Genomic DNA, 27,407 nt, shown 5'->3' with positions numbered 1-27,407 from the left:
TATTCCTTTAGGCTTTTTAGAAATTCAGGAGTTATTGCAGATGTTGCAATGGGACGTTTGCAGTGGCATTGGAAGAGTACTTCACCAGCATGTTGCCGCATGCTGTGAAGAAGCCAGCACTGTCCCTAAGGCCTTCTGCCGTACGTTAGCTGTCATAAAGAGAGTACAGCACCCTAAAGAGATCTGTTACCTACTGCACCTGCAAGAAGATGTATTAAATTTTGTGACATTTGGTGCAAAATTGCCTGGGGGTGTTCACACTGTTGATTGCCTGAGTCAGTCTGCATCAGCAGGTGCAGGTTTGGGAAGCAGGGGGTTGCAGTCATGAGCCTGCAGGGATCTGGGCTGGCGCGTTTGCATATTGATGGGGGCGCGGTCGCCTATGCTTTTTACGCTATCCAGGAGATGTCGGAGAATGGCGGCGGCGGGCAGCTGGTGGTGAAGGCGCGCTTCAACTTCAAGCAAAACAACGAGGATGAGCTGTCCTTCAGCAAGGGCGAGCTGATCTGCGTCACCCGGCAGGAGGAGGGCGGCTGGTGGGAGGGAACGCTCAATGGCAAGACCGGCTGGTTCCCCAGCAACTACGTCCGCGAGGTCAAGCCATCTGGTCAGTGAGGAAACGCCTGCGCGTTTTTAGCACTCTTAGGGGACGTTATCTGCCCTAGTCTATCCACAGCATTAGCCCTGACCAAAAACTGAAAATGGTGCGACCCAATGTTTTTCAGTCCTGATAACCACAAATTTGCATCGGTCTCCACCAGTAGCTTGTGGGGGCAAAGTACCAAGCGAGCGTAGTTCTGTCATTTTCGGCTGCAACACAGCCTTTTCTGGTTTGTGGTCTGTTATGGGGATGAATGTTGATGTTTGCTCAATGAAGTGCTTGGGGGAAAACTTGTCACATGCCTCTCACAGCGATGCTTTTGTGTATATTTCCCCCACCAGAGAAGCCTGTGTCTCCTAAAGCAGTGAAAGTGTTTGATGTGCCCCAGCTAACCAAGAACTACTATGGCGTGGTGAGTGGGCCCCAGCACCTCCTTCTGAGAAATGACACCCTGAGGGGAACAAACCTCTTGTGTAATGAAATCGGGAGTATTTATAACCCTGTGTCGGTTCCTTGTAACTTTCCCGAAGAGCATTTCTTCTCTTAGTGGTGCAGAAGAATTAAGTGCACATCACCCCCTTCTCTTTTAAGGTTGAGCTGTGCTTTTAGGACTGTGCATTTGTTCTTTTATCCCTTGGGGCAAAGGAAGATGTATGGCAATATTTAGAAAATATATGTTTGAGCTTCATTAAATCAGATCATCCTGGTATTATCGATGTATTGAGCTTTTGTTATTATATTTCATATGTGGGCCTTGCATCTCATATAATCATATGTTGTATATCTCATTTATCGCTTTGGAGATCATGTTTACTGAACTGTACCACAGGAAACTGGATCTTACACTTGAATATCACACCATTTCATTCTTGCATTGAATCAAATCCCCATTCGAACTGCTTCATTACATTCAATCATATAATCAAATATATGAAAATGAAAAAAATTTCTGATTTTGTATTATTAAAGCTCATCTTGTAGCCCCGTGGGATGAGTGAAAATTCTCTGGAATTCACTGGAGCAGTTCATACTGCTGCACTGTCATTTTGGCTGTGATGGATAGGCACCTCCCCATGAAATAGTATCTTCCCCTGCATATTTTAATGGCAGTCTATGACATGGTGCCTCCTCTTGCAGTGTTGCCTCCCCTATTCTCAGATGTTGTTAGTACAAAGTGGCTAGGTATCTGCATCTATGCATGTATTCATGAAAGGGACATGTCCTATATTTGTAAAGTTAACTATAGTGCTTCTCTCACTTGGAAAGGTTTGGAGACACTAGGAAAGGCTAGTTCATAGACATGCAATCAGTTACTTTACTTGTTCCCTGTGCTTTTAGAGTGAATGTAACATGATCTGTTTAGCTAGTTACAGTAGTATAAAGGCAAAAATGAACAACATGGCATGTGAAAGTGCCCTCTAGCTGGCTAAACTAAACAACTTCAGCTAGCTTGAACCTTAATGTATTATTTGTCCTTGACATTGAGAAGCATATGTTGGTCAGGAGGTTAGGTCTCAATTGACCCCTCTACCGTTTTGCCCACTGTCATATATATGTGTGTGTCTGCTGAACACAGTCGTCTACTGTAGTCTTGACTACAGTGTCATAATTCATACATATGTATGAAGTATTATTACTGATTTTTTGCTTGCTTGTTTGTTTGTAAATGTTTGTTATTTGTCCAGAACAATATGCAGTTGTCAGTTTTCAGGCCTTACTTTGTCCAGTGAATGCAGAGCTGTGCTTGCAGGGAGTGTAACACGGAGTGGTGCTCTGTTCTCTGCAGGTTGTGCAGGACATCCTGGACCACGAGCGAGAGTTTGTGAAGGAGCTGCAAACACTGCTCAGCTGTTACCTCCGCCCGCTGCAGTCCAGCGACAAGTGAGGGGAGGGGATGGGGGGATGGGGGGATGGGGGGGGGGGGGATTTCCACCGACCAGCCTTAGCGGTAGGTCTGCCATACATGAGGCTAGCCTGGGACGTTTCCATAGGAAACTGACCAATCAACAGCAAGGTGGTCAGCTGCACGTAAGATAGTCTGTTGTCCTGGTGGCCAGGTTAGGCGAGCAGAAATAGGCTTGTTTGTTCTGTGTTGTCATAATGACATCAACATCCACTTGGCAGCTGGAAAAAACAGTTTCACGAGGTAGTGGATACAAGAACAAATTTCATTAGTTTATCCTAAGAACCAGCGTAATCATGGCAAGCAAGAAATTTCAAGAAGCACAATACAAAAAGGTGGCTTGGCTTGCTCCCTTTCAAAATTCCTGCAGAAATACTGGATCGACTGTTAGACAGGGATAACTGTGAAGATGAGATTGGGGGGAGCTGAACAGGGATTACAAAAAAGGCAGAAGAAATCTCTAGGCAAAGGGGAAATGACTACAGCTTTTACGCTATAAAGGACAGCATATTGGATTGAGGTCTAGGGCACAGCATGGTGTGGAGTTGGCAGTACGCTGCTGAGCGTATAGCCTTCTGTCGGCCCTCCCACAGGAGTGACAGCTGACGGTACGTCATCCTCCATATCGAGGTTGCTTCTTTAAATGTCTTCTCATTGGGGAAGGTGGCGCAACCTCTCCGTATTAACAGTAGCTCTTAAATGAACATAAATGAATCTAGATAAAATCAGCATCAACTGGTGCAGTCTTCTTCCCGCATTCTGTTCATAATAGAAACGACACAACTATCAGATTTTCTTCCTCTGTCGTACTGGCAAGATAAAAACTCATTCAGGAAGCTACAAGCACTCATTCATTTACACAAACGTGCAAGGCCGGTGGGTGTTGGCCACGCCACCTCTAATGATGGGTCAGCAGCACACACGCTGTTAAGGTGAGTCAGTGGAAACCAGGCCGTACGCACGCTCTCCTTGATGCACACAAGCGGGGCTTGACCTCACTCCTGGAGAAGCACGCTGCAGCAACTTTCACCAGCTCTCTTCACATCATGAGGCACTGAATACCTGGACCACATGGCGGGTTGCACTGTTTAGGTTTAATGAATGATCCAATTAAGTAATGGGGTTATTAAATGAAAGGAACACCGGCAGACATGGTGCATCTCTGGAGCCAGCACCAGTCAGTCTTCCCATAGTCCATACATAGATCATGTGGTTTAAATTTGCTACACAACTGACTCAATCTGAATAGTGGTCCATATGTGTGTTGAGGTGAATGTTCAGTAACTTGTTCATAAAAGTGATTACATATGGTTTTAAATGAATTATGGTACATAAGCCTTTAGACATTAAGCAGATGCTGTTATCCAGAGAAACTTACTGAAGTACATACAAAAAGTCAAAGCTAAGAGCAGAGATGATACCAAAGCATCTGCGTCAAAACCAGTGGTAGGAGTCATTACATAATATCAAGCCTTGTACGTAATGCCATAGTAATTGCAAGAGGGAAGTAACAGGCACTGAAATATACTCAGTCAAATTATTTGTTGTATTTTCATCCTGTCTGTCTGTGTAGATTGTCAAGCGCGGACAGCGCTAGCCTGATGGGGAACCTGGAGGACATCCTCACGTTTCAGCAGGGCCTTTGTGTGGCTTTGGAGGAATGCACAAAGTGAGTGAGTCTGAAAGGATAGGCGGCCTGGAGTCACTGCTTACTGGGTCACACCGCCCTCGTCCCCCTCACCCTCTGTTAGAATGCAGACCGCAGCTGCCTGCCTCTGAACACACTGCCATCTGTCACAGCGTCTTGTAGTGGCACTGTGTGAATCAGTTTGTCTGGCTTGCTGATTTAGTAGGTCGTTTGTGTCCAACCTTCAAGTATTTCTCCCATGACAGCTGTGACCATGTGCTCCAATTAACATAAGGGTTATTTGAGTGAATTACTTACTGACATTGAGTATACAGATTCATCCTGTATGTGATCATGGTCTTTTAAAGGTAATAGTATGTGTCAACCTGACCAGGAGAGACTGGTATTTCCTTTGCCATTTTTGTGAGCTTAGAGCACCACCTTGTGTTTAATGTGTAGAATTAGAAAATGGGAAGTCTGTGTTTCAAATGGGCCCGTAAATGTATTTATAGCAACAAAGAATAATTAACCAAACATGCAAGAATGTGCCAACCCATCAGAAACATTTTAATTAATTTTATTATGCAAGTCATAGGCATAGAGTTTGATATTCTTTGTTTGAAAGCTGTGTGGTAAAGGCTTTATTTTTATTATGGATTTGTAATTGCCTGACTCACTGTAAAACTGTTTTACTCCATCTGACTCTCTCTGTTAATCTAACTCATTGTCCCTTTCTGTCTCACTCCCTCTCTCCATCTCCATCTTTTTCTCCTGTCCCATCTCCTTCTCTCTCACTCTGTCACTCTCTCACACTTTCTCTCTCCCCTTCTCTCTCTCTCTCTCTCTCTTTCTCTCTCTCTTTGTCACACTCTCTTTTCCTCCCTCTCTCCCAGGGTGGCAGAGGCACAGCAGCGTCTGGGCGGCTGTTACCTCAACCTGCTGTGTCAAATCAAGATGCTGTACCTGTCCTACTGCTCCAGCCACCCCTCTGCCGTCTGCGTGCTGACAGACCACGGGTGAGCTGTCATCTGCGCATACCTGCTGCATATCAACCTGTCACTGCGCACCTCATATGTGCAGATGTGGCAACCAAGCATACAGTGGTGTCACATGGTTGAGGCATGTGGAGAGTCAGGGTTATTGTGGTGGGTTTGGAAGTGTGTGTGTGTGTGTGTGTGTGTGTGTGTGCACCCTGACAAAATACTATGAGACATTGCTTATGTCATTTAATGCATGTTTGAGAGTGATGTCTGTGAGACTTACTCATTTTGAGAAGGTGCGGGTCACCCAGCAGAGGAGGCTTCTGAGCGAGAGTGTTCTAGAAGTCAGGCTTTTAGACAGTTAATTGGGAAGTATCACCAGTACTCCTAAGATGTGACTCATGCCGATTGTAGGTATGTTTCTCAGCAACACTGTAGCCCTTTTGAAAAACCATCCACACTTCTACTGAAGTGCCAGGTGGTGACCTTTAATTATAATGGTTGCACATTACGCGCAAACTTCTCTTCATGAGAACACTAGACAGGAAGCACACAAAGAGGTACTTTCTAAGTTGCAGTGTTCTTGCTTTTTTTCTCTGTAATTACTCACTGCTGTGAGAAATGTTCAACCTCGGAAACCAAGAAAAACCAACCGAGAGGAGAAACAGGAAGTTGTTCCTAACCTGACAGGATATTTATTCTTGCGGTTCAACTGATATGCTTAGTACTTCAAAGACACGTTTTAGCATTTTGTGTTCAAAGGAAAAAATGTGCGCTCATTTCTATTTTCGACACCTCATGCTGCACACTGCAATTCTGTAAATTTAATCTTACATGTGAGCGAATCACAAATGAGTAAATGTAAATGAGTAAAAACAAATGTGTAAAATTTGTTTGAATATAACTGCAGTCTTGAACTGTGACTAAACACTGAATGAAATTAGACTTGCTGTGATGTTCTAAGCCTTTCCGCAGGACTGTCTGTTGGCCATCTACATTTTCAGCATGACTACAGTCATTACATTTACATCTTTTGAGATAGATGGGCTTGTCTGAGCAATTCCATTGTTTAAAAAAATGGCTGCTTATGGGCTCCTGAGTGGCTCAGACAGTTAAGTAGCTTGTTTCAAGGGCATGCTGAGCCCTGTGAATTTGGTTTGAAACTAGCCATGTTGTGTGGAGATGGTGCCCAGGAGCATGCAATGGCAAAGAAAATTGCCATCTTTCTTTCTGGACATGGGGTCAGCCAGGGCTCCCTCGTTTCCTTGCTACATGTGAAGTCCCTCAGTGATGTCAATGAGAATGCCCCAATCCTGTTGTTTTGAATTGTGGGACTTGTATTCGTGGCCACTGGCTTGGTCCAAGCATAGTGAAGGATTGCGCTCACAGTGCTTCACCACTCCTACATGAGCGTGAGGCCTGTGAGATGATCTTAGCATAATACAACCGGAGATGCCAAAATTTGGTGAAAAGGGGAGAAAGCATTGAGAAATAGTGAAATAAAAAAATGAAGCAAAAAAGGCAGCTCATGTCTCTCTTGCCCGAGAATAAAATAAAAGAAGACAAATATGAAGACATTGTGATGACAAGAACAGGCCATTTAGCCAACCCAGGCTCATTATTTAGCCCATGTCTGAAACAGTGCAGTAAAATGCTTCATGTGCTGTAGCTTTTTATTCTTGCGCAACTGTCCTGTCATCTCACTGATGCTGAGTGTGTGTGTGTGTGTGTGTGTGTGTGTGTGTGTGTGTGTGTGTGTGTGTGTGTGGCAGCGAGGAGCTGGACAAGTTCATGGAAGGCCAGGGGGCCATCAGCCCAGGGGTCCTCACGCTGACCACCAGCCTGAGCAAGCCGTTTATGCGGCTGGATAAGTACCCCACCCTGCTGCAAGAGCTGGAGAGACATATGGAGGTAGGCCCAGCCCACGCTCAGCTTTCCCATTCAACACCTGGAGATGTTGGAGCAGGGGTCGGCAACCTTTTTGACATGAAGTGCCAGTTTGAAATGTTCTTGTTAATTAGTGTGCCATATCAACATTAAGTTTAACATTAGACCTGCACGATATGAGGAAAATCTGCAATGTGCGATAACATTGTTCAATATTGCAATGACGATATGACTTGCGACAAATATTCAAGTGTGCATATTAACTATACAGTTCCTTTGTCTTTCTGCTTTAATAGATACACTGCTAGCATAGACCCCAAACATTGAAAAGCCTATGCCCACTGAATAAAGAAATGAAATAAATTATTTCATTGAACAAATTGCACATGAATGCCCAACCAAATAAACAGAACATTAATTTAAATAAGACATTATAACTAGAAGAAATTAATCCCTTTAAAATATTTTCTTCTAAGCCAGAGGTGCCCAAATTCTTTCCTATAAAGGGCCAAAAATTAATCTGGATGGAGGGCTGCAGGCCAAAAATAAATGTTATGTGAAATGACATTAAAATGTTATATATTTTATAGAAAATTAACATTCTAAATCTAAAATTAAATTTCAAAATAATAAAAACACTAATCTGCTTAACAGTAATTTTATTAATTTGCAGCGATGACTGTCAAAAACATAAAACATCCATATGCTTCTTTTTGGGAGCATAAACATATTTAAAAGAAAAGACACCTTTCTGACAGAAAGTGCATACAACTCAAGGTGCTTTAGAAAATTAAGTTGAAAACAGCTGTATTGTCCACCTTTGTGATCAAGAGTGGAAATTTGACTTCAGCTTGAAAAATTGATAAAAATATAAAGTTAAACATCATAGCGACAGCTGAATGACAAATCAATATTGTATATTAAGTTTACATTGAGCAACATTTAAGTTACACATCATCACAAAATGCCCCCATATGGTAGCTAATGAGCCACAATATCAAAACGTATTAATGAAAATTAGCTTCTCATTCACAGGGTCACTCGCCACGATTTGGTAATTTCGTTTTATAGTAACGTTGGCTAACTAATAACACCAACAACAGATTATTGGTCGCAAATACAACAGATTCCGCTAACCCAGGCTGCCAGGTTTGGCATAATTATTTTGCCTGATTGGTAGTGATTTCGCACTGACTTGTGTGACTGAAATAGCAATAGTTTGCTTTCCTTACTGAGATCGGGTCAAACTAAACAAAATAAAACATGCATTTTAGCCATCAATTTCAACACTCATTCCTGCGCAGAAATAGCCACAGTTTGTTTCCATGCTTAGCAGTTGTAAGTAAACACTTGGCAGAGTAGTGTTTTAGTTCTTTTTCCAAAGCGAACCTGTCGGGAATCAGTTTTTATAGCATGTAACACGATTTCAGCTTTTTATGTGACGTCACATGAAATCAGACTGGCAACCCTGTCGAAAAGGCTGACTGTAGTTTATTGCAAAGACACGCTTCTTTAGTGCATTTTATTTCCTATTCAACCAGCGCTCACTACGCCCCTGCCCCTTTCTGCTCATTGGTGGAATGTTAGTTTTAAGGGGCGCGTCACCTTATCCAGAAGAACGTGGCGGCGGGAGCTAACTGAAAACTATGAGAAGCTTAATAATGCTAATGAAAACATAACAAACCATGTAATATAACACACGTGCTCCATAGCATAAAAATAAGTTACGTGGGAAAGGGTTAAAAAAATAAATTAATTAAAAATCTCTTGCACCAGCGTGCCAATGATTGCAATGATGCGTACCAATGGTGGCACGCGTGCCTAAGGTTGCCGACCCCTGTGTTCGAGCCTAGTAACTGTAGTCAACACATATCATAGCTGCCTGTTATGCTGTTTTTGAAGTTTGCTTAACCGAGCTCCTTGTTCTGACACATTAGCATTCCCTTATGTGTTGTGGTAACGAAGAAGTTAAATCAAAAATGGTGCAAAAGTGATATTTAACTGGTGATGTTTTTCTCCTTCTAGGAAGCCCACCCAGACCATAGCGACATCCTGAAAGCCATAGCGGCTTTCAAGAGCCTTGTGGTAGGTAGCACCCCTGGCGCCTCGCTCTGCTGCCTTTCTCTGCAGGATGGTGGCGCGCTCTGCGGTCGCCCCCTCGCCCAGTTCCGCACCAGCACAGGTCCCGTGCAGACGCCTGTGCCCTGTGGCACAAGCTGCAACGCATACCGGTTTCCCTGTGCACGACAGAAGGGGTGGGCGTCAGTCTTTGCCTACACTGTCGCGTTTTTATGCAGCTTGGCACACCGAGGCATTGGGCGTGAGCTTAAAAAACAGCCAGTCCGACATGGAAAGCGTACACATGAAATAGCATGGCGAAGGGAACGGCAGACCCGTGCGCTGTTTCCAGAAGGCAGCAGCCTTCACAAGAAGAGGCTGGTAGGGGTGACTCAGTACGACTGTGGCACGCCTGGCTGCTCGCAGGTGGGCGTTCTCCTCCAAATGGTTCTGTCAGCGCCGCTCCATGAGGTGCATTTGCGTATGTTAGGTGGCCTTGCCATTGGAAGTGGAACGTTGCAGGTGGCATGAATCTTTTTCCTATTTTTTTGATCCTCTTAATGCCAATTTCAGCACATCACAGCTCCTTGACCCATCAAGGGATTTCCCCCCTGTCTACCTGCTATAACCTTTAGCATTCTTTCACTTTAGGGAGGGAATGAGCTAAACCCTTTTTTTTCAACAAGGGAACTCCCCAGAGACTAGTGACCTAGACTGCCTTATCTTGGTAATTATGACGTATGACACAGTATGAACCCATGTTGGTTGGTTTTGACATGGCAAAACTAATTCATTCCAGACATGTACTCACATATGCTTGTTCTGCTGCCATTGTGTTGTGAACCTGCCTCATCTGTTAACTGGTAGACAGGTGCCATGAGGGCCACAGATTCCACTCACAGAAACACCAACACAGTTCTGCTCTCCATTCTCAAAAGCATTTAGATTAGAAAATATCAGGAACCTTGCTGCACTGGTGGCTCGGTCGTGGTGTTCCCACCACAAGGGGAACATCAGCAATCTTCGAGGTGGAGAGGCGCGAGAGGGACATGGCCTCCACTCTGACCCCACTGGCGTACGTCCTGTTACCCACGTGCCTTTACGCCGAACGCTGCAAGCTCAGCCCGTGCTCTCCCCCTCTCGCCCGGCAGACACAGTGCCAGGACCTGCGCAAGCGCAAGAACCTGGAGCTGCAGATCCTGTCGGAGCCGGTGCGCGGCTGGGAGGGCGACAGCATCCGGTTGCTGGGCCAGGTTCTCTACATGTCCCACGTCCACGTGCAGAGCGGGGCAAGCGAGGTGAGCAGAGCACTGCACGGGGGCAGCCCCTCCCAGCTCCACACTTTTATCGTCCGGGCGGCAAAGTGCACGACACTGGCTGTGCACTGCGCATGCAACAAAATGCCAAAAGCAATTTGTTGAGGCCGGCACAATTCACAGTCCATGTGAACCCTTGTTTATGCCTCTAGGGGGGAGTGTTCGATATGGGGGTATATGGGTCAGCTTTTGGCAAACCTGCTTTTGAATTAGGATGCTTTGAGGTGAAACTATGTTCCCATTTAACTTGAGCCATTAGCACATTAACTTGTACTCATAGATCACTGTTTATTTTACCCTAATGGTAACCCAACCTGTTTTGGAAAATCGTTAAGCGACTGGATCGGAAAATGTCGGCGAGTTATCTTAACGTGGGGATCTAATAATATAATTATAACCACCATGAAACGAGACGCCTTCTAATAAAGCGAAGGCTGATCTAAATATAGGTTGGAAAAGGCAGCTACTCGCTTTGTGAGTAGGTCTGAATCACGCACGGAGCTGAAGGGGTGTGACAGGGAGCTGAAGAGCGCTGAGTGTCAGTCTGCGCAGACAGGGAGAAATACCACAAAAAGTGCACTGTGGTGTCTGTGAGTCAGAGCCAACACAAATCTCAATATGTATTGAATTCAAATCAGTGAAAGGAATCTGATTCCTTCTGAAGTGTTTCCCATTTGATATGCGATATGAGTATAATATGAGTATATTTACTATATCGTAGTATATATCAGATGCCGTTTTTTTTTTTTCCCCCAAGTCATATCCTTGTGTATTAGCTGTACTCTACCAGTTGTTCCAAAATTGGGATACCTGTATGCCTAGGGCTATTGGGGATGTCTGCAGGGAGTACCAGGAATAAATTTTAAAGGGAGATTTTTCAGATACTTCACTAACTAATTAAAATATTCCTTAATTGTTTTGCAGTATGCAGTCTTCAGAAATAATTGTAAAAGCGAGAAGTAAGACCAAGTGTAAGACAAAAAAAGAGGAATAAGTGTGTACCTTATAATATAAAGTAAGCCTGCATGTGTATTTGCCTGTTTAAGTATGTGACATTGTGCTTGTTTGTGTCGTTTAGGACAAAGAGGAGCGCTACCTGATGCTGTTCCCCAGTGTGCTCCTCATGCTGTCTGCCAGCCCCCGCATGAGCGGCTTCATTTACCAGGTAAGCACCCGGGCCGAGCCCCTTATCTGAGGCGCGCTCTGAGCGCACCGCAACCCGCAAGTCATATGCATGCATCTCTGTCTCTCTCTCTCTATCTCTCTGTCTCTCTCTCTCTCTCTCTCTCTCTCTCTCTCTCTCTCTGTCTCACGATTCACAGGGAAGGTTACCACTGACAGGCACGACGGTAACCAGACAGATCGAGGACTCGGAGAACGGCCCACACTATGCCTTTGAAATCACAGGTTGGTTTGACAACGCTCAAAACATTTTTGCGAGAAGGGGACAAAATGTCTGTCATTGATTATGTATGAATTATCCAAGTACAGCAGTATTGCGTCGGATGGTAATAAGCTGCAATGGCTGCCGCCCGTGTGCATGTGCAGGGAGCATGATCGAGCGGATCACAGTGTACTGCAGCAGTCAGCAGGAGCAGCAGGAGTGGCTGGAGCACCTGCACACTCTGACCAAAGGAGGAAGCCCTGTGGGCACCATCAGCAAGGTACACCACGACCAAGGCCTGGCTAATCAAACGGTGCTGGAGCATCTCTCTCGGATCCACTGGCGCATTAAATGAAGCACCGTCTGGGTGTAGGGAGAGCACCTCATGTACCATGCAGTCTAATGGATTTATGTATGAGTTGTGTGCTTAAATTCATGTGGGTCTTTGGTTAGATACAGCACTGACTACACATCTAAATTATGGACTAATCCTGGGCTTTGATTTAATATTTTGAAAGAATATGTACTGAATGGAATGCCTGTGTGGTACTTGTGAATAAGTTTTTAAGTAAGCAGGTGTTTGTTGTAGTCAAGTCTGACCCAGTTCACTTAGGTCGTTTATATACAGGATTTCTTGACTAGACCTCATTGTTTTCGTAAATCCAGAATGTAGATGGCAAGCCTGCTCTCAGCACCCCGTCCCACCAGACCCTCTCCCAGGGTTTCAGCACTCCCGTCACCAGCCGTGGCCCCCTGGAGCCCCCCAAAATCACCAAACCCTGGTCCCTGAGCTGCCTGAGGCCTGCGCCCCCGCTGAAGCCCTCTGCTGCCCTGGGATACAAGGAGGTAGAAGGCTCAAGTTCATTTCAGAATTTTCTTTCTCTTATTATGCTACAAATAGCAATGTAAAATAACCCAACAGATGAAACAGGAAATCAGCTGGTTTTTTGCAGTGGGCATTGCTTATCACATCTCATAGCCATAGATACGTTAATCCTGTGACTAGTCAGTCTTTAAGCCTATGCCAGTGAGATGAGAATATCTGAGAGGCCTATGTCAGTGAGCCCTATTATGACTCTGGCTTCAGGTTAAACCTCTGTCTGCAGCCACTACACTCAGCCACAGCTCAATTACACAAGAGGGGCAATACTTAAGAGGCCCACAGAGATGCAGTCAGAGGGCAGAGAGCTGTTTGGTGGTCCAGGGTAGGTCGTTTGTGGCTAGGTGTTCATTTGCTTTGGATCCCCCTACCCTTATGAACTGTTGTGGAATTGTCCAGGCAGTCTGAAACCTACACACTTGGATCAGTCTTTGTGGTGTGAATTTTACACACTTCATGACATAATCTGCCCCCCTTTGATATTCTCTTAGGGAACAAGGAGACATTTCAGTAAGTCTATTGGAGGCATTCAGAATGATAACGTGTCATCTTATCAACCCAGTCTAGATTAGACCTGAACCTGAGGTGCCCTGAAGTAGGGGGAACAGCCAAATTGATATGGAAGCTTTGAACAGATATTCAGTCATAGCCAGTGGAATGAGCTTCTCTCATTTATCATCATTGTTTCCATATTTTTATGGTTTCCTAGCAGGAGAATTCAGCAAATCTTGGTGGGAAGTGAAGGAAACAGAACTTATATCGTTAATGAAACACACTTTGGCAAGTTGTTCTTTGTGTTTTCTTAAACAAAGGCAGGAATGGGTCCCCGCGAGTTCGTCTTCCTCCAAGAGTGGCTGAATTTGTATCAGAACAGTAGCTAACATCCACATCTTTTTTTTTTTTACACACCCTTGATGCATTTGCCGGGAAGCATCTGTGTACATTCTCAGTTTTGCCTTTCCTGTTCATATCCAAGTCCCACCTCAAAAGGCAAAATGAGCTTGGTTACAAGAGTTTTTACAATGTGCTTGTCGTTAGCTACAGTATAAACATCCTGCATTTATATCAGTACCCTGTTATACACCAGTGATTTTTTTACCATTGTGGTGTCACATGTCTTGGATTCATATCCCCATTGCAACAGCCTCTGCTTCCCCAGGTAGTCACTGCAGTAATCCCCCTGCATTGGGATGGTGCACAGTGTTAGCGACTTCTCATTTACTGTGGATGGTAAGCTGTAGCATGGCTCTCGCTCTCCCCCCTGTGACGCGAGGAGCTGTCACAGTAACATGGCGGGTCACCGCTCGGCCAGCATCACTCTAACATCTCCATGGAGCTCATCTCCATTGCGGGGATCGTGGATGCAATGGGGGGTGGGCTATGCAGGGTTAATGTTTTGGGAATGGACTGAAGTGATGACTGTGTTTGAAGATCACCAATTCCTTTGATATCATTCCTCTCATTGCACCTCTTCTCTCTCTCTCCATACTGGCCTCTGTAGAGGATGTCTTATATCCTGAAGGTAAGGCTAGACCTCTGTGTGTGTCTGTGCTTGCCTTTGCTGAAGTGGCATGCCATTTGTGTTTCTGATTCTCTTTCTCTAGCCCCTCTCTTGTGCACTGTGTCTCTCCCTTTGTTCCCCCCATCCTACTCCTCCCTCCCCTTGCCTTTCTTGTTTTGCTGCTTGATCCTTGTCGGGTTTGCCTCCTCTCTTCCACATACAAAACCGAAAGGCTGTTGTAGCACAGTTGAGACAGAAATAACAACATTCATCGGCCATTGTGTGTGCTTCGGCTTCATTGGTCCAATTAGGATGAAAGGCTGGATTGAGACCTCTTGCAGTTACGTCTCCAAGGTGTCATCCTTCTCCTGTTACAGCCATCTGTCGGGGTTTGCCAGCTTGACCCTCGACAGTACAGGAATGGAGATGAGCGAGGTTGAGTTTGTGTGTGGGTGTTTATGCGATACAACTAGGTGTATGGCGGGTACATATAAATAAACACTCTTATTACTTTAGTTATTACTTCTGTCATTTTAAAATGAAGGATACATCTCAATGAAGGAAGATTTTCAAAAAAAAATTAATAACTGAGGGTCATTCTGTGCCAAGTTGGTAGCTCGTCTGTTTTTCGTCGAGAGACTGTCTGTTCGTTATGCAGCAATTGAAAATGCTCTCTAGTGTGGCAAAGGCTAGCACTACGACATCACATGCAAAGCATAAAAGAGACACTTTCTGGAATAATCCAACGTACTTTTTGAGAGAAAAGTATTTCCTACTGTCAGCACTGTTAATCACTATTATTAGTAGGTGAATTCAGGCATACTAAATATTAGAAACTGATTTTTCTTTGAGCAGTTGTGTGATTGGGATGCCCAGCAAATCTGAGGGTCCTTCTGTAACAAGCGATATATGGCTTTTTGCATTATACTGTGCACTCCACTTATAAGAATCACACCCCTGAAGAACAGTTTGAGCCGTACTGAGCTGTAATGTCACTGCGCTGTCAGTGTCTTGAACTTCAAACATATAATCATGTCACTCTTGTTAATTACTTTTTAATGTCTCTCTGATGTTTGCCACTGTGTAGGAGTCGCATGAGTTTTCATAATGCAGCACCTCCTTTGTACTTTATCACAAAGTGTGGGCTGTGGAATGACCAGTTTATTACCAGAATTTCTTTTTTCGTTCATACAACCATTGGAACACTCAAGAAGGCAAATGTGTTTCTTATTTATGCCATGCCAGCTGCCATCAAGACTTTTTGTTAAACTGCATATTATCTGATGTGCTAGTTGCTTCAGTAATTTGTAGAGGAAAGAAGACAGACACTGCATTCAAACTGTAACGCTTTTTATGTGTAATGTGCCATTTCACTCAATTAAGTATTGTTGTGAGTGAACTCAAAATAATTCTCATAAGCAGATTGCTTGATTTGTAGTGGTAGAGTGGCACAGTATAGGAATGATTCCGTCTTAGTGGTCACTATTCTGAATCTTTTGGTCGCCATATGTGGTTGATTCTTATATCAGTATTTCTTATAAGTGAAGTGCACTGTACTTGTGTGTAACACATGGTTTGAACTGAGCTTGCTTGCTCCCCATGCAAGTGTAAATTGCCCTTACTCTGGGTTTGATGTTTGTAGTTATCTCAAATGTTGTCTTGCATGAGGTTTTTAATGAAAAATTTGACTAATTGATACATTTTCTGATACAGTTCCTCCATTTTGAAAATACAGGTACATGAAGTGCACAAGTTTGAGTTTTAGTGTCTTTTTGAATAAAAATAAAATGACTATTTCTCTCTGGTGCCCAAGTAAAACAACTATGGCAACATTCAGAAATGGTTAGGGTTGACATCAGATAACAGTTTGAAATCAGAAAGAATGGCTTCATGCAGTACTCCTCCCGGGCTTGGAACTTGCTTGCTTTTGCCAGGAACAAGTCAAAGCTTCACCCACCTGCTCATCCCCAGTCGCAGTTTGTGGTTTTGTGTGCTTGTTAGAGGACAGCGGGTGAAGCTTTGGTTTTATTTGGACGAGCGGCTTCAGCCTTTTCATGGCAAAAGGGGACTGTTTCCCTCCATACTATCAACTTGAAAGTGAAGTTTGTTCCAGTTTTCAACTCATGCCTTCAACTTGGAAAACACAATACATACATTATATTAACTCAGTAATAATTATTGTGTTTTTCAAGCAAATGCTACAGATTTTTAGGCTATGAAAATGCTTGCCTTTGGGAGTTATTGGGGAGTGTGTGGGGAAGGGATTGAAAAGACTTGATTTCGGAATCTTAGCCAGAAGCTCTTTACTGCATTGTATCTAGTACTCGTTGTTTTAATTTGGATGCACCGGAATCAGCATTCCGGCACCATTCTCACTAACATTCTGACTAATTCCAACCTCTGTTTAACTTTCACAGGACAACAGCAAAAGCCCCAGACCTATCACAAAATTTCTCCAAAAAAGAAAAACCGAAAGGAAACCATCCGATGACGAATTCCTGCTGAGGAAAAGTAAGTCTGTAATTTACAGCGTACGTTTCTTGTCAGAAATGAGACACTACAAGAAGAAAGGGTGTATTCGAAAAGCATACGTTATTGCACAGTAATGCAAGATGGGGTACTTTCTCTTTCACCGTCACTGCCTCCAAGTTCCAAGAACCCATGTCGAGTCCTCCATCAGAAATTTCATGCCATGAATCACGTATTCTGCAGGTTTCCTGTAGGTTTATGTGTCATCTGTTCTTTTCCCTTTGCTGTGGTGCTGAATCACACAGATGTGTATATGTTCAGGTCCAGTGTTAGGACATTCAGGGGCAGGGTGTTGAGGGTTCTTGTTTTTGCGGGTCCCAGGGCATTGGCTGTATTTAACGATATTGACTGGTCTTAGTCCAACACAGTGTCTGCTAGCAATAACATGCTACACCATCTTTGCCCTTTAAAAATCTCTTGCCAGAGAGATCAGTGCTTTGGACATATGCTCATATGATGTAATCTGTAGACTGTGGGTAAGTATGCATGCTGAGCAGTTTGGCTGCCTGTAACACCATGGGCCTGTGTAATCTCACCTCCTATGTGTGTGTGTGTTTGTGTGTCCGTGTATTCGTGTCTGTGTCTGTGTCTGTGTCTGTGTCTGTGTGTCTGTGTGTCTGTGTGTCCGGGTGTGTGTCTGTGTGTCCGTGTGTGTGTCCGTGTGTGTGTCTGTGTGTGTGTGTGTGTGTCCGTGTGTGGGTGTGTCCGTGTGTGTGTCTGTGTGTGTGTGTGTGTCCGTGTGTGGGTGTGTGCGTGTGTGTCCTGCAGGCACTGCAGCCCTGGAGGAGGATGCGCAGATCCTGAAGGTCATCGAGGCCTACTGTACGGGGGCCAGCCTCCACCAGACCACCACAGGTAAATACACACCACCTGGGGCCAGCGTGCACTCACTGTACCCCACTGCATAAAAAAGATGCTTATACATATTTACATTGGTTTCTGTGGTAGTTGTTCTTCGGTGTTTGAGAACTGTAGCATGCGAAACCATTTCCCCTGTTGTGACAGCAGCGTGGAGGGGTCCGCTCGACAGTTCGCAAGCCTCCCGGCGCAGAGTGAAACGCCTCTTACCACATGAATGGAAAAAAACACACAGCTTACAACTGACACTCACTACAGCAGTCAGAAACTAGCGTGTCAGCACAGTAGCGGTTAGAATGTCAACCGGATGCTCCATTGTAGACAAATAGGCTTGTTTGTTGTCTCAAGTGCGTATCCAGCATTTCGCACTTACTAATTAACATGATCAAGTGTGCACGCCCTTGACTGGAGTACATGCTTTTCCTGGATTAAAAAAAGCTGTAAATACATTTTATTTATGCTGCAGTTGTTTTCTATACATCTGTTTTGTTGCTTTATCACGCTGGTAGGCGGAAAATCACAGGCATTGACATTGACATCTAACAATATAAACACAAAACTTAACACAATAAATTGATGTTTAATGCAAAATAATGCTCTCATGATGGTATTATTAAAATATATGAAGGATGATGTGATATGATGAAATAAGATTGATTCAGCAGCACTACTGCTGCTGTTTAGGAAAGTGGATAGTATTGTATTTATAAGATGCACCAAGTCATTTTCAATTACATTTAGTCATTTGGCAGACATTCTTCTCCAGAGTGATGCAGATCCAAGTGAGTATTTACCCAGAGACAGAAGTAACATTGTTTGGTCAAGGTGTTGGGCGTACAGATTTGTTTTTGAAGAAATTAGTTAGAAAGAGTGGGAGTTTCCTGCTTGCCTTCTCGGTGTTAGAGAATGGCCACACTCTCTCAGAGTGGTCTTGTTCGTTCGCAGTGGTCCGGAAAGAGTGCATACCACAAGTTCTTCTGCCCGAAGAGGAGAAGATCATCGTGGAGGAACTGAGGAGCAACGGCCAGACAATAATTGAGGAGAAGTACGGCAGAGGAGAATCATGCAGCTTTTTTTCTCCAGTGTTTTTTGCTTTATGTTTTGCATTTTTTTTTCTTTACCTGCTTGATCTTTATGTAAAAACAAGTAGTCCACTCAGAAAAAAATGAAAGTGCACTGATGTGATTTTGTGGAAAGCTTGTCCTTGAACAAAAGTGTCTCCCACAGAAGCCTTGTGGATGCCGTTTATGCTTTAAAGGATGAGGTCCATGAATTAAAAAAGGTAAAGCTGTCGTCATGTCTTCCTCTTCGCATGTATTTGTAAACAGAAGCTTGATTTTTCAAGAAAAGGCCTTGAAAAGTGAAAGCGCTGCCCTATTTGTGTGTCGTATTCGTGTGGTGGATTCTCATTCTTCCTATTTAATTGCGGGGCAGCTTACATAGCTTCCATTTCACTTTCATGACTGAAGTGATGCATGCTTGATATAAGGCCCATTCAGTCGCTGCTGCTTAAACAGCATATGAGTTGGCACTTCTGGTTGAAGTTTTGTTACTATGTGTCTGAGTGGGAGAATGGGCAGGGTCTGAGAAATTCTTGTCTCTTCCCTCAGGAGAATAAGAGGATGAAACAGTGTCTGGAGGAGGAGCAGAAGTCACGCAAGGAGCTGGAGCGCATGGTCAGGAAGCTGGCCAAACAGAAGAATGACTGCACTTGGGAAGATGGCAGTTTCTAATGTGTGTGTGTGTGTGTGTGTGTGTGTGTGTGTGTGTGTGTGTGTGTGTGTGTGTGTGTGTGTGTGTGCGTGCATGCGTACGTGCGTGAATGTCCAGTGTGTCTGCTTGATTGCTGAAAGCTGCTGGCAGTTTCCACAAAGTTGTAACTCCCTTTCTGAACAAACAAAAACAAGCATTTTGCGTAGAACAAGAAACAAACCCAGATAAAAATGAGTGTGAACTGATCCTACAGCCACACTGAAACAATGGAATGGGATTTTGCAAGCGTGCGGGGAGGGTGAGAGGAGATGTAGACAGTTCATTAGAATTGTGACAAAGTTATGGTAAAAATTTCTTAGACAAATAATGATGCCTGGCATTTGAGAACAGAAGGTGTGAGATGGACGTGGGAGTCAAACCTGGATATGACTAGAATGGACAGATCTGAACATTGGACTGTCAACAGTTACTCGTCCACTGTTCTGAACGGTAGCTTTTGAGAATTTGTTTTTGGAGACAACAGAGGAAAAATTAGGCAAGCAGACATAAAGGAAACAGAATCATTCAGCTGGCACATACTAACTACTATGGACACTGTGAAATTCTTCCTCAGTCAGAGGCTTCTTTAAAGTTCATAAGTATGAGGGAAAAAAATCTTCAGATTGCTCCAACCCCATGATGGAGGACTTGAATGACTTGATATTGTTACAATAAAAAAAAAACAATGCAGTTTGAAAGAAAAACATACTTTTGTTTGCACGTATATTAGTAGGAGATCAGTGCCGCAGGTCTAAACTTTATGGTCCCCCTGTACAGTCTGTTAGTTTGGATGTATTTGAATGGATTTTCTATTAGTGTAATGCAGGGAATTGCTTGTTATGAACAATAGAGGATATGGTCCCCCATCTGGGCTGTGCATCAAAGACATGAGACAGATCTGTGGCTGTCTTTAAAGTATTTAGCGGGGAAGTTGCACCCTGAGCTCTCATGTCCTATCGATGCTTTAATATTAAATGTTCTCTCTTTGCTATGTTACCTACCTTTTGCATGTGTACCTACAGTATTTCTTACTTACATGTCGCATATTCCGTGAAATACTTTCTTTTACTAGTAGGTAATAATTCCTTCAGTTGCTGCCAATGCAATTATTTAGTCAAACAGAAATGATTTATTATATCAATATATACATGTGACATGTATTTCGGTTGTGTGTGTACACATATATATGTGTGTTTGTATATACATATATACACGTGTGTGGCTATATATATGTATGTATTTATAACATATACATATATATGGCAAATGAGTACTTTCTTATGCAAACGAGCTGTCATAGCTTTCCTGTATTCTGAAGTGAAAAGAATATTTACATATGGCTTATTTATTTTTCATGAAAGTGTTCTGAAAATACTTTATATTTGGTACTAGGAGAAGCCATCTGTTGGTGTTGCATAGGCTTCTGCCTCGAACTAGCTGTCTTTATACAGACACTGAACTTGTCAAGACAGCCATGTTTCGCCCCTTGTTTGTCCTCACAAGACCCAGGTGTTTTCCCACCGTAACATGACATATCAGGTACCACAGACAAAGTGCCTGCCTTTCCAGCGAGTTAGTTGAAAAAGACCACAGGAAATGGCACTGTTCATAAGAGGAAGGCTGAGTCTGTGAGCATTGACACGGCGTTGATAAGAAAGCACCAGGTTCTAAGTTATCTGATTTTTATCACAGGTCTAGAAGCTGAGGCTGTTTGGAGGGACAGCATTGGCAGTGTCAGACAGCAGCACGGCAGCAGAGAGCTCACTCTTAATCAGATGGCGGACAGAGGGGAAAAAAAACACGTTTGCAGGGTTTTCAGGTCAACAGGCCCGCAGGTACAAACACTGTGAAACATTTGGACAATTTGTCTAAACCTGCTGCAGAACATCAGTAAAGGCTGGAACAGTAGCAGTGCAATGCAATAAGTGACATTTTAAGCTTCTTGTTTATTTAGTGTTTTTTTTCCCTCTCTTGGATCTACAATATGGGGCCTTTAGATACTGCTTTTTTGAGTTAAATGGTTGTGTGGCTCAGCACACAACTCTGAATTGACAACAGAGGCCTTTGCAGCCTGCTGTACCAGCATGAGCTGACTTTAAACAAACTGTGCCCGACTCGGTGAATTATGCAATAAGCTGTCATGCTGTGAGTATGTCGTCAGGATCAACCACAGCTGAAGTGTGATTCTGCCCCCCCAAAAATGAAAGCGATTATCAGTACGTTGTTACTGTCCTTACATTTCCATGCTGTGTCCTTAGATCTCACTGGAGTCTTAAGTTCAGTCCTGCATGTTGCCATCTGTACAAGTATACTTCAGATAACCTTGAATACTTAAGTAATAATTTAAAATAAGTATATATTGTGACCTTTTGCCATGTGGCAAATGGACAGATGTATTGCATTAATCTGCCTTTAATTTCTATTTATTGTTATTTAAATGGTCCTAGTATTCCAATGGCCATTGTAACATTTGTACTGAAAGCGCTGGGTGGCTTTGAATGTCTGATGTCCATAGGAATGCATTTTATACCAGTGGCTGGAAATTTGGGGGGTGGGTGGGGGGGTGGGGGGATTAGAGCAGCAGGCCCTAAACTATAACCTCTTTCTCTTGGGAATGTGCTTGTGGCCGAGGTCCACTCCACATGTGTGGTTTGCAAATCATTCTATGCAATTAGCCTCATTATTATCAAAAATGTATTTTTTCTAACCTCTTCATGTACTGTTTTGCCTATTGTAAGTAAGGAATATCTTTTAATAAAATTTGCCCAAAACAATGTTGTATGTGATAGCAATGAATTATTTGCATTATTTTCCATTTACTGTATGTGCACAAGTCACCAATGTGATTACACACATGGCGAGGCAAGGGACCACAAGTTACTTGTTAACTTTGACAGGTAGCGGTGCAGTCAAATATGAGCCATCAGAGTTCCTCCCAGTACCTCTGTAATATTGATTATTGCATATAGCTACACATTAACCATTAATATAAACTTTTGTGCAAGTTCATTTGTCTACAGAAGACTTTCATGGTCTTGTATTGAAATATTTTTCCCCTTTCTATGGTACATCTGTAACAGAAAACTCCCATTACTCATGCCCTTCACAACCTGTATTTGTTGTGATGCCTGACAACCCTTAATGCTAGGAACAACAGCGCCATTTCAAGCTAGTGGCCTCTGTGAGTTATGTGCTAAGTAATGCTCACATTTGCCTCTTCACGTGTCGGCGCACGAGAAGAGTAGAGGTTCGGTTTGTAGGAAGAACCTGTTTGACGTGAGGCATGCGTTTCGGCGCTGCTGCGGCATCGGCGCGGAGAGGGAAGGTCGGGGCGGGGACAAGCATGTGACTGATAAACATATCCTGTGAGCAGGGCTGCCTTGGGGATGGCCGAGCAGCGCGCCGGTGCAGCAGAGTCACAGTTTCCGTGTGGGAGGGCGGAGTGCAGTTCCAAGAGCTACACGGGATCTGCGACCGCACTGCATCAGAGCATGAGTCGGTTTGTTTTGCCTCACCTGGAAAATGCACTTGCAAACATTGAGATTAACCGTATAACAGCATTTTGCCTTTTTTCTAACCTGTTAATAGGTTACAACTTTCTACTAGTTTAATGATTGATCTGTTTAATGAGGCGGTATTTTAGATCTGTACCTTAAACTAATAGAAATTACACAATTATGTGGTATTATACTTCACTTATTAATTTATGTTGTCAGTTTTGTGGGATGTTTTGCTTCATGCACATTATATTTGTGTGCCTCTATACATAAAGCAACATAGTAGATATTTGGTGTCTTGACTGAATATTTAAGGTTTGAGCAAGGGCATGCATTTTTCAACACAGATGCTGGTTGGCAGCTCACTCTAATGTAAAGTTAGTTTTCCCAGAAACACTGCTGCTAAAATTCCTATGGCACCTCATTATTTCAGCCTTTTCAGCCATTACTTCAGCCTTTGAAAGTTATGTTATAAAATCATACTGAGTTCTCACATTTCCCTTTGCTTTCATACGTATATGTCTACTTTTGTGCCCCAGGGATGTGCCTGAAGAGATCACTATTGTTAGACTAAGCAGGATGATCAGGGTCTTATAAACTAAAGCTCAAAGAAATTCACAGAGTAGTAGTAGTAAACAGATTTGTGGTAAATACAATTTTTTAATGCATTCATTCAATACAGGTCATTTTTTAAACTCATCTTAATGCTTCCTATGCCAATAGACCTTTTGTGAGAGTTCAGTTGCCATAAGCAGGAAGGAGTATTCATTTACCATCTATATGAGTCATGTTTCTTCTTTCCATAGGGTAAACCTAGCCATCTTAATGCCTTAGTCTCATGAGGCAGAAATTACATCAGAGTTTGTTTGATATATTCATGGTGGAAAACTGCATCTTTGTATAAGTGAACATAAACAACAATAGTAGGCAAACTCAGAAGATATTGGAAATGTAATTTTCTTATAGTTCTCCTGTTTAATGTACTCAGTCCATCAACAATTGATGACTGGTGTGTTAGCTAATTTCCATTTAGAAATGATGCTGTCATTGCTGTGCAGACCCATGTGCATTATTGAAATTCCGTCAAGTAGTATTCAAGTAAGAATTTTATTCAGTCTGTGCATCTTCTAATCTCAGAGCTTTTCTGTTATCTTAAACTCCCCTTGCTTAGAAAGTTATCAGATTCTTAGAATTTCTCAGTATCTTAAAATCAGACTTGTTTCTGCAGTAAAGACTTTTTTATGAGTATATACCACCTGGTCCCTTCATTTTTGAATAGCGAATGCTGAATGTTCTGCCTGTACCTTTTCAACAAGTCATATTCTTCCATTCTTCTTTGACTGGCTCTACAGTTGCAGAAAGGATCACGGGGACAGCTCTGGGCTCAGTTGGCATTAGAGATTGACTCAGCCATGTGGTCACCTATAGCTGGTCAATTTCCTTCTGAAAAACCCTTACACCTGAAAAAAATTTTAATGATATAATGCAACTTCCACATGTTTGATCATGATCTATGGCCCTTCCAAATGCATCTACAAATACATTTATCAGTGCAAAAACATTTTACATTTACATTTACATTCATTCATTTGGCAGACACTCTTATCCGGAGCAACTTACAAGAAGTACAGTCAACTGGTTTAGGCGATTAGCTTCATAGATACTGAAACACAGTTTAAATGCTGTCATAGAGTGTATGACCTTAAACTCTGACCATCAATTTCCAACCATTTTTATCACCACAAGTTTGTATCCCCACAATTGCTGCTGCAAAAGCTTGAAGCATCTTCAGTCTTTTATCATGTTGCATGCTTAACTGGCAACCTGTTTTATAACTACTAACCTTTAACACATTTGGAGTGGGCAGGGTCAGAGTTTGGAGAGTCTACATAGGTGGGTTTTGAATCTGGTCTTGAAAATGGAGCGACACCGCTGCTCTGACAGTTGTAGGAAGTTCATTCTACTACTTGTGGGCAGAAGAGATAAGATGAGCAACCTTTTTCCAGAAAGGAATTCCCAGGCAACCAGTGATGGCCTGGCGGGAGTGTAGGGTTTGATAGTAGATTATGATTATATGGGGGCGCAGTTTTTGTTTTATCAGAGCCCTAGCAGGTAGTCAATACGGAGACATGAGGAGAGGTGTGAATTGGCAGTATTCAAAAACCCTTAAAATGATTCTGAAGAACTGAAAACTGCCTTTCAGGGTTTCTGTCTTTATGTGAGTGTATGAAACATAGTGAAAATATATGCGTAAAATGTTGGCACCCATTTATGAAATTCACTTTTTGTTGTTTGTTGTTTTGTTAGTTGTTGCGGTGAAAACGTGCCTATTGTGGTTAGAATGAGTTGGCCTCAGTGGCCTAGATTTTGAATTGATACTTGCTGATCAGTAACCGCAACACACTTGCCTTTTAAGACAGCAGTCAAGGCAATGCTGGAAATCTTGATCTACTGCTTTACAAGAATGTTGATGGGGAACTGCCACACAAAGTGTGGTGACTGTACTCTACCTATGGTGAGGGCAGCCTCTCCGGTTTCATAACCTGTAAGGTCATCCTCCCACCACATAAACACTGAAGACTGTTAAACATGTCACTGCATGTCCTAGCTTGGAAAGGCAGGAGGCTTCACTCTAAACAAGACCTGAACCTGACTGTATGGAATCAAAATATGTTTATGATTCATCCATTTTCATATGATTGATAAGGATATTCAACTCTAATAAAATAATTCTGTAAACAAACATTATACTACAAGTATTTCTGAGGTTACAGGAATTAAATGTGAACACAACTGTTACACAGGAAAGCACTGCAGTGTTGCTGTTTTTTTGCAAGGGGACTGTCAGTGTTAGTAGTAGCTGTGTCGCACTGGAAACACAGTTGAGAGCAGTCCTTCAGCTTTGGGTTCGGTCAGAAACATGATGTTGGTGGGGGGAATATTGTGTGTGTTATTTCAGTCCATACAGGTGTTCAAGCAGGTGGGTTTATTATGTGTTTAATTTGACTCCCAGAAATTATCACATTTTGTTGAACCAAGGAGTTCACTGGTTTAAACACATGTTAAGTGTGTTATGTTGACATTTATTGGCATATATTAACATATTGATATATTGGAATTTCTGAATAGCTATATTTTCTGTATCATAATATTTGATTTGGGTCAGAATGTGCTGGTTATAACCTAAAGAACACACTTCTAACAGATATGGGGAAATTCGTCTTCATTTTCCAGTGCAGGAATTCCAAATGACACATTTAAAAAGCTTATCAAATTTTATTTAGAATAGATTTAATACTGTACAACAGACTTACAAGAATCTCTCTGATCTATAAATATTGTTATTTTTATGACAAGGAAATAGTATTTAACACATAAAAAGCAATAAATTAATTTAAGCATGTACAAAAATAGGACCACAAAAGGTTACTTTAAGATTCTTTACTGAACAAATTGATTTAACTTGAAAGTTTCCAGCACTTTTATTGAACAAATTGTTCACTAGCTTTCAGTTGCACAACCATTCGATTCAGCTACTTCATATTGTAATGTAAGCATTGCTTACCCTATTTATTAAATTTCATTACTGTGCCTTCCCTTTAGAGTTTACTGTAGAGACCTGCTCATGCACAGTAAACAGCAGTATGGACAGAGCAGCAGCAATAATGATGCAGACCACACCATTGCCAGTATTCAACAACAGCTGAGCATGGAACTGGATCTCCAGCACCTGCTACAAGGATGGTAATAGCTGAGATCCTGTTGTCTGGGCCTGCAGTAGCCCATCCACATCAGATATGCAAAGACAGAGTCAACATTTGGAGGCATCATTTCCCCTTCTAGACAAACTTCAGTGGGGTTTGTCCAAAGTATTATCGGCTCTCTAAAAAGTTACAGTTTTGATTCTGAATACTGAGCATGACTTTTTCTTGATACTTGCATTAGTCATGTTTTTTCCCATAATAAACTTCTTGGTTTTATTGTCCGTACCCACAACACATTTAAATGAGTGCAATTGTATATGGGATGGAACAGGGTTGGAGAATACCACTTCTGGGCTTGGTTGTAATTATCATTCTCTTTCGGCATAAAGGAGGAGGCTTGAAGGACAAACTCAAAATATCGGCACCCCTTCCACCTATGGAGATATTTTTGGTAAATTTGTGTGACCACTCCCAGCTGGCACAGTACATTCAATAAAAGGTGAGCTGACAAAAATGACAAAGGAAAAGACAATATGTATAAATATACTGCATTACAAGTTTCCACTTGCACGGTGTGACATAAAGTTAGATTGTAGTGCTGGTAAACATGAGGAATATTAATGAAGAGTGCGCATTATGTCCCAAACTTCAAGCTACACTCTGCGGTGGTGGGTCCTCACATTGCCCACAGGGATTTTTTTTTTTATATCCATGCCAACATTCCACAACACTGACTTATTGTTCTCAAACCTATCAATGTAACTGCCAAGATCTGGTCCTAGATGTCTTCCACATGCATTCCATCTGCCCCCAAGGCAAACTTTTACAGCTTTCGCAAGTAAGCCCAAGGCTAGCTTCCATTTTTGGTTTTTGTCAAAGTACTTCTTCCCGTGCCTCCACAGAGTTGGCAGATTGACTTCATGTTGGAAA

The 27,407-nt window shown here is 42.7% G+C and overlaps 1 protein-coding gene across 4 annotated transcripts in view; it reads left to right on the top strand.

Moving 5' to 3' along the window:
• Positions 1-20,370, top strand: part of LOC118774339 (rho guanine nucleotide exchange factor 6-like) — a 29,822-nt gene extending 9,452 nt beyond the window's left edge. The window contains exons 5-22 of one of the 4 annotated variants that reach the window (XM_036523645.1): positions 403-607; positions 943-1,013; positions 2,388-2,482; positions 4,078-4,173; positions 5,025-5,147; positions 6,884-7,022; positions 9,024-9,083; positions 10,208-10,354; positions 11,451-11,537; positions 11,695-11,779; positions 11,921-12,036; positions 12,423-12,602; positions 14,138-14,158; positions 16,555-16,648; positions 17,435-17,521; positions 18,470-18,569; positions 18,752-18,806; positions 19,135-20,370. In XM_036523645.1, the coding sequence (XP_036379538.1) occupies positions 403-607; positions 943-1,013; positions 2,388-2,482; positions 4,078-4,173; positions 5,025-5,147; positions 6,884-7,022; positions 9,024-9,083; positions 10,208-10,354; positions 11,451-11,537; positions 11,695-11,779; positions 11,921-12,036; positions 12,423-12,602; positions 14,138-14,158; positions 16,555-16,648; positions 17,435-17,521; positions 18,470-18,569; positions 18,752-18,806; positions 19,135-19,257 (1,884 nt within the window). In that variant the 3' untranslated portion in view covers positions 19,258-20,370. Of the gene's footprint in view, positions 1-402; positions 608-942; positions 1,014-2,387; positions 2,483-4,077; positions 4,174-5,024; positions 5,148-6,883; positions 7,023-9,023; positions 9,084-10,207; positions 10,355-11,450; positions 11,538-11,694; positions 11,780-11,920; positions 12,037-12,422; positions 12,603-14,137; positions 15,497-16,554; positions 16,649-17,434; positions 17,522-18,469; positions 18,570-18,751; positions 18,807-19,134 lie in introns of those variants that run through there. The other 3 variants (XM_036523646.1, XM_036523644.1, XM_036523647.1) reach the window with 3 other exon arrangements.
• Positions 20,371-27,407: the final 7,037 nt, after the last annotated feature.

This window comes from Megalops cyprinoides, chromosome 3 (assembly GCF_013368585.1).
Source record: "Megalops cyprinoides isolate fMegCyp1 chromosome 3, fMegCyp1.pri, whole genome shotgun sequence".
Taxonomy (NCBI): Eukaryota; Metazoa; Chordata; class Actinopteri; order Elopiformes; family Megalopidae; genus Megalops; species Megalops cyprinoides.
Note: the sequence above shows the minus strand (reverse complement) of the source record. Positions and strands in the feature narration are given on the sequence as shown.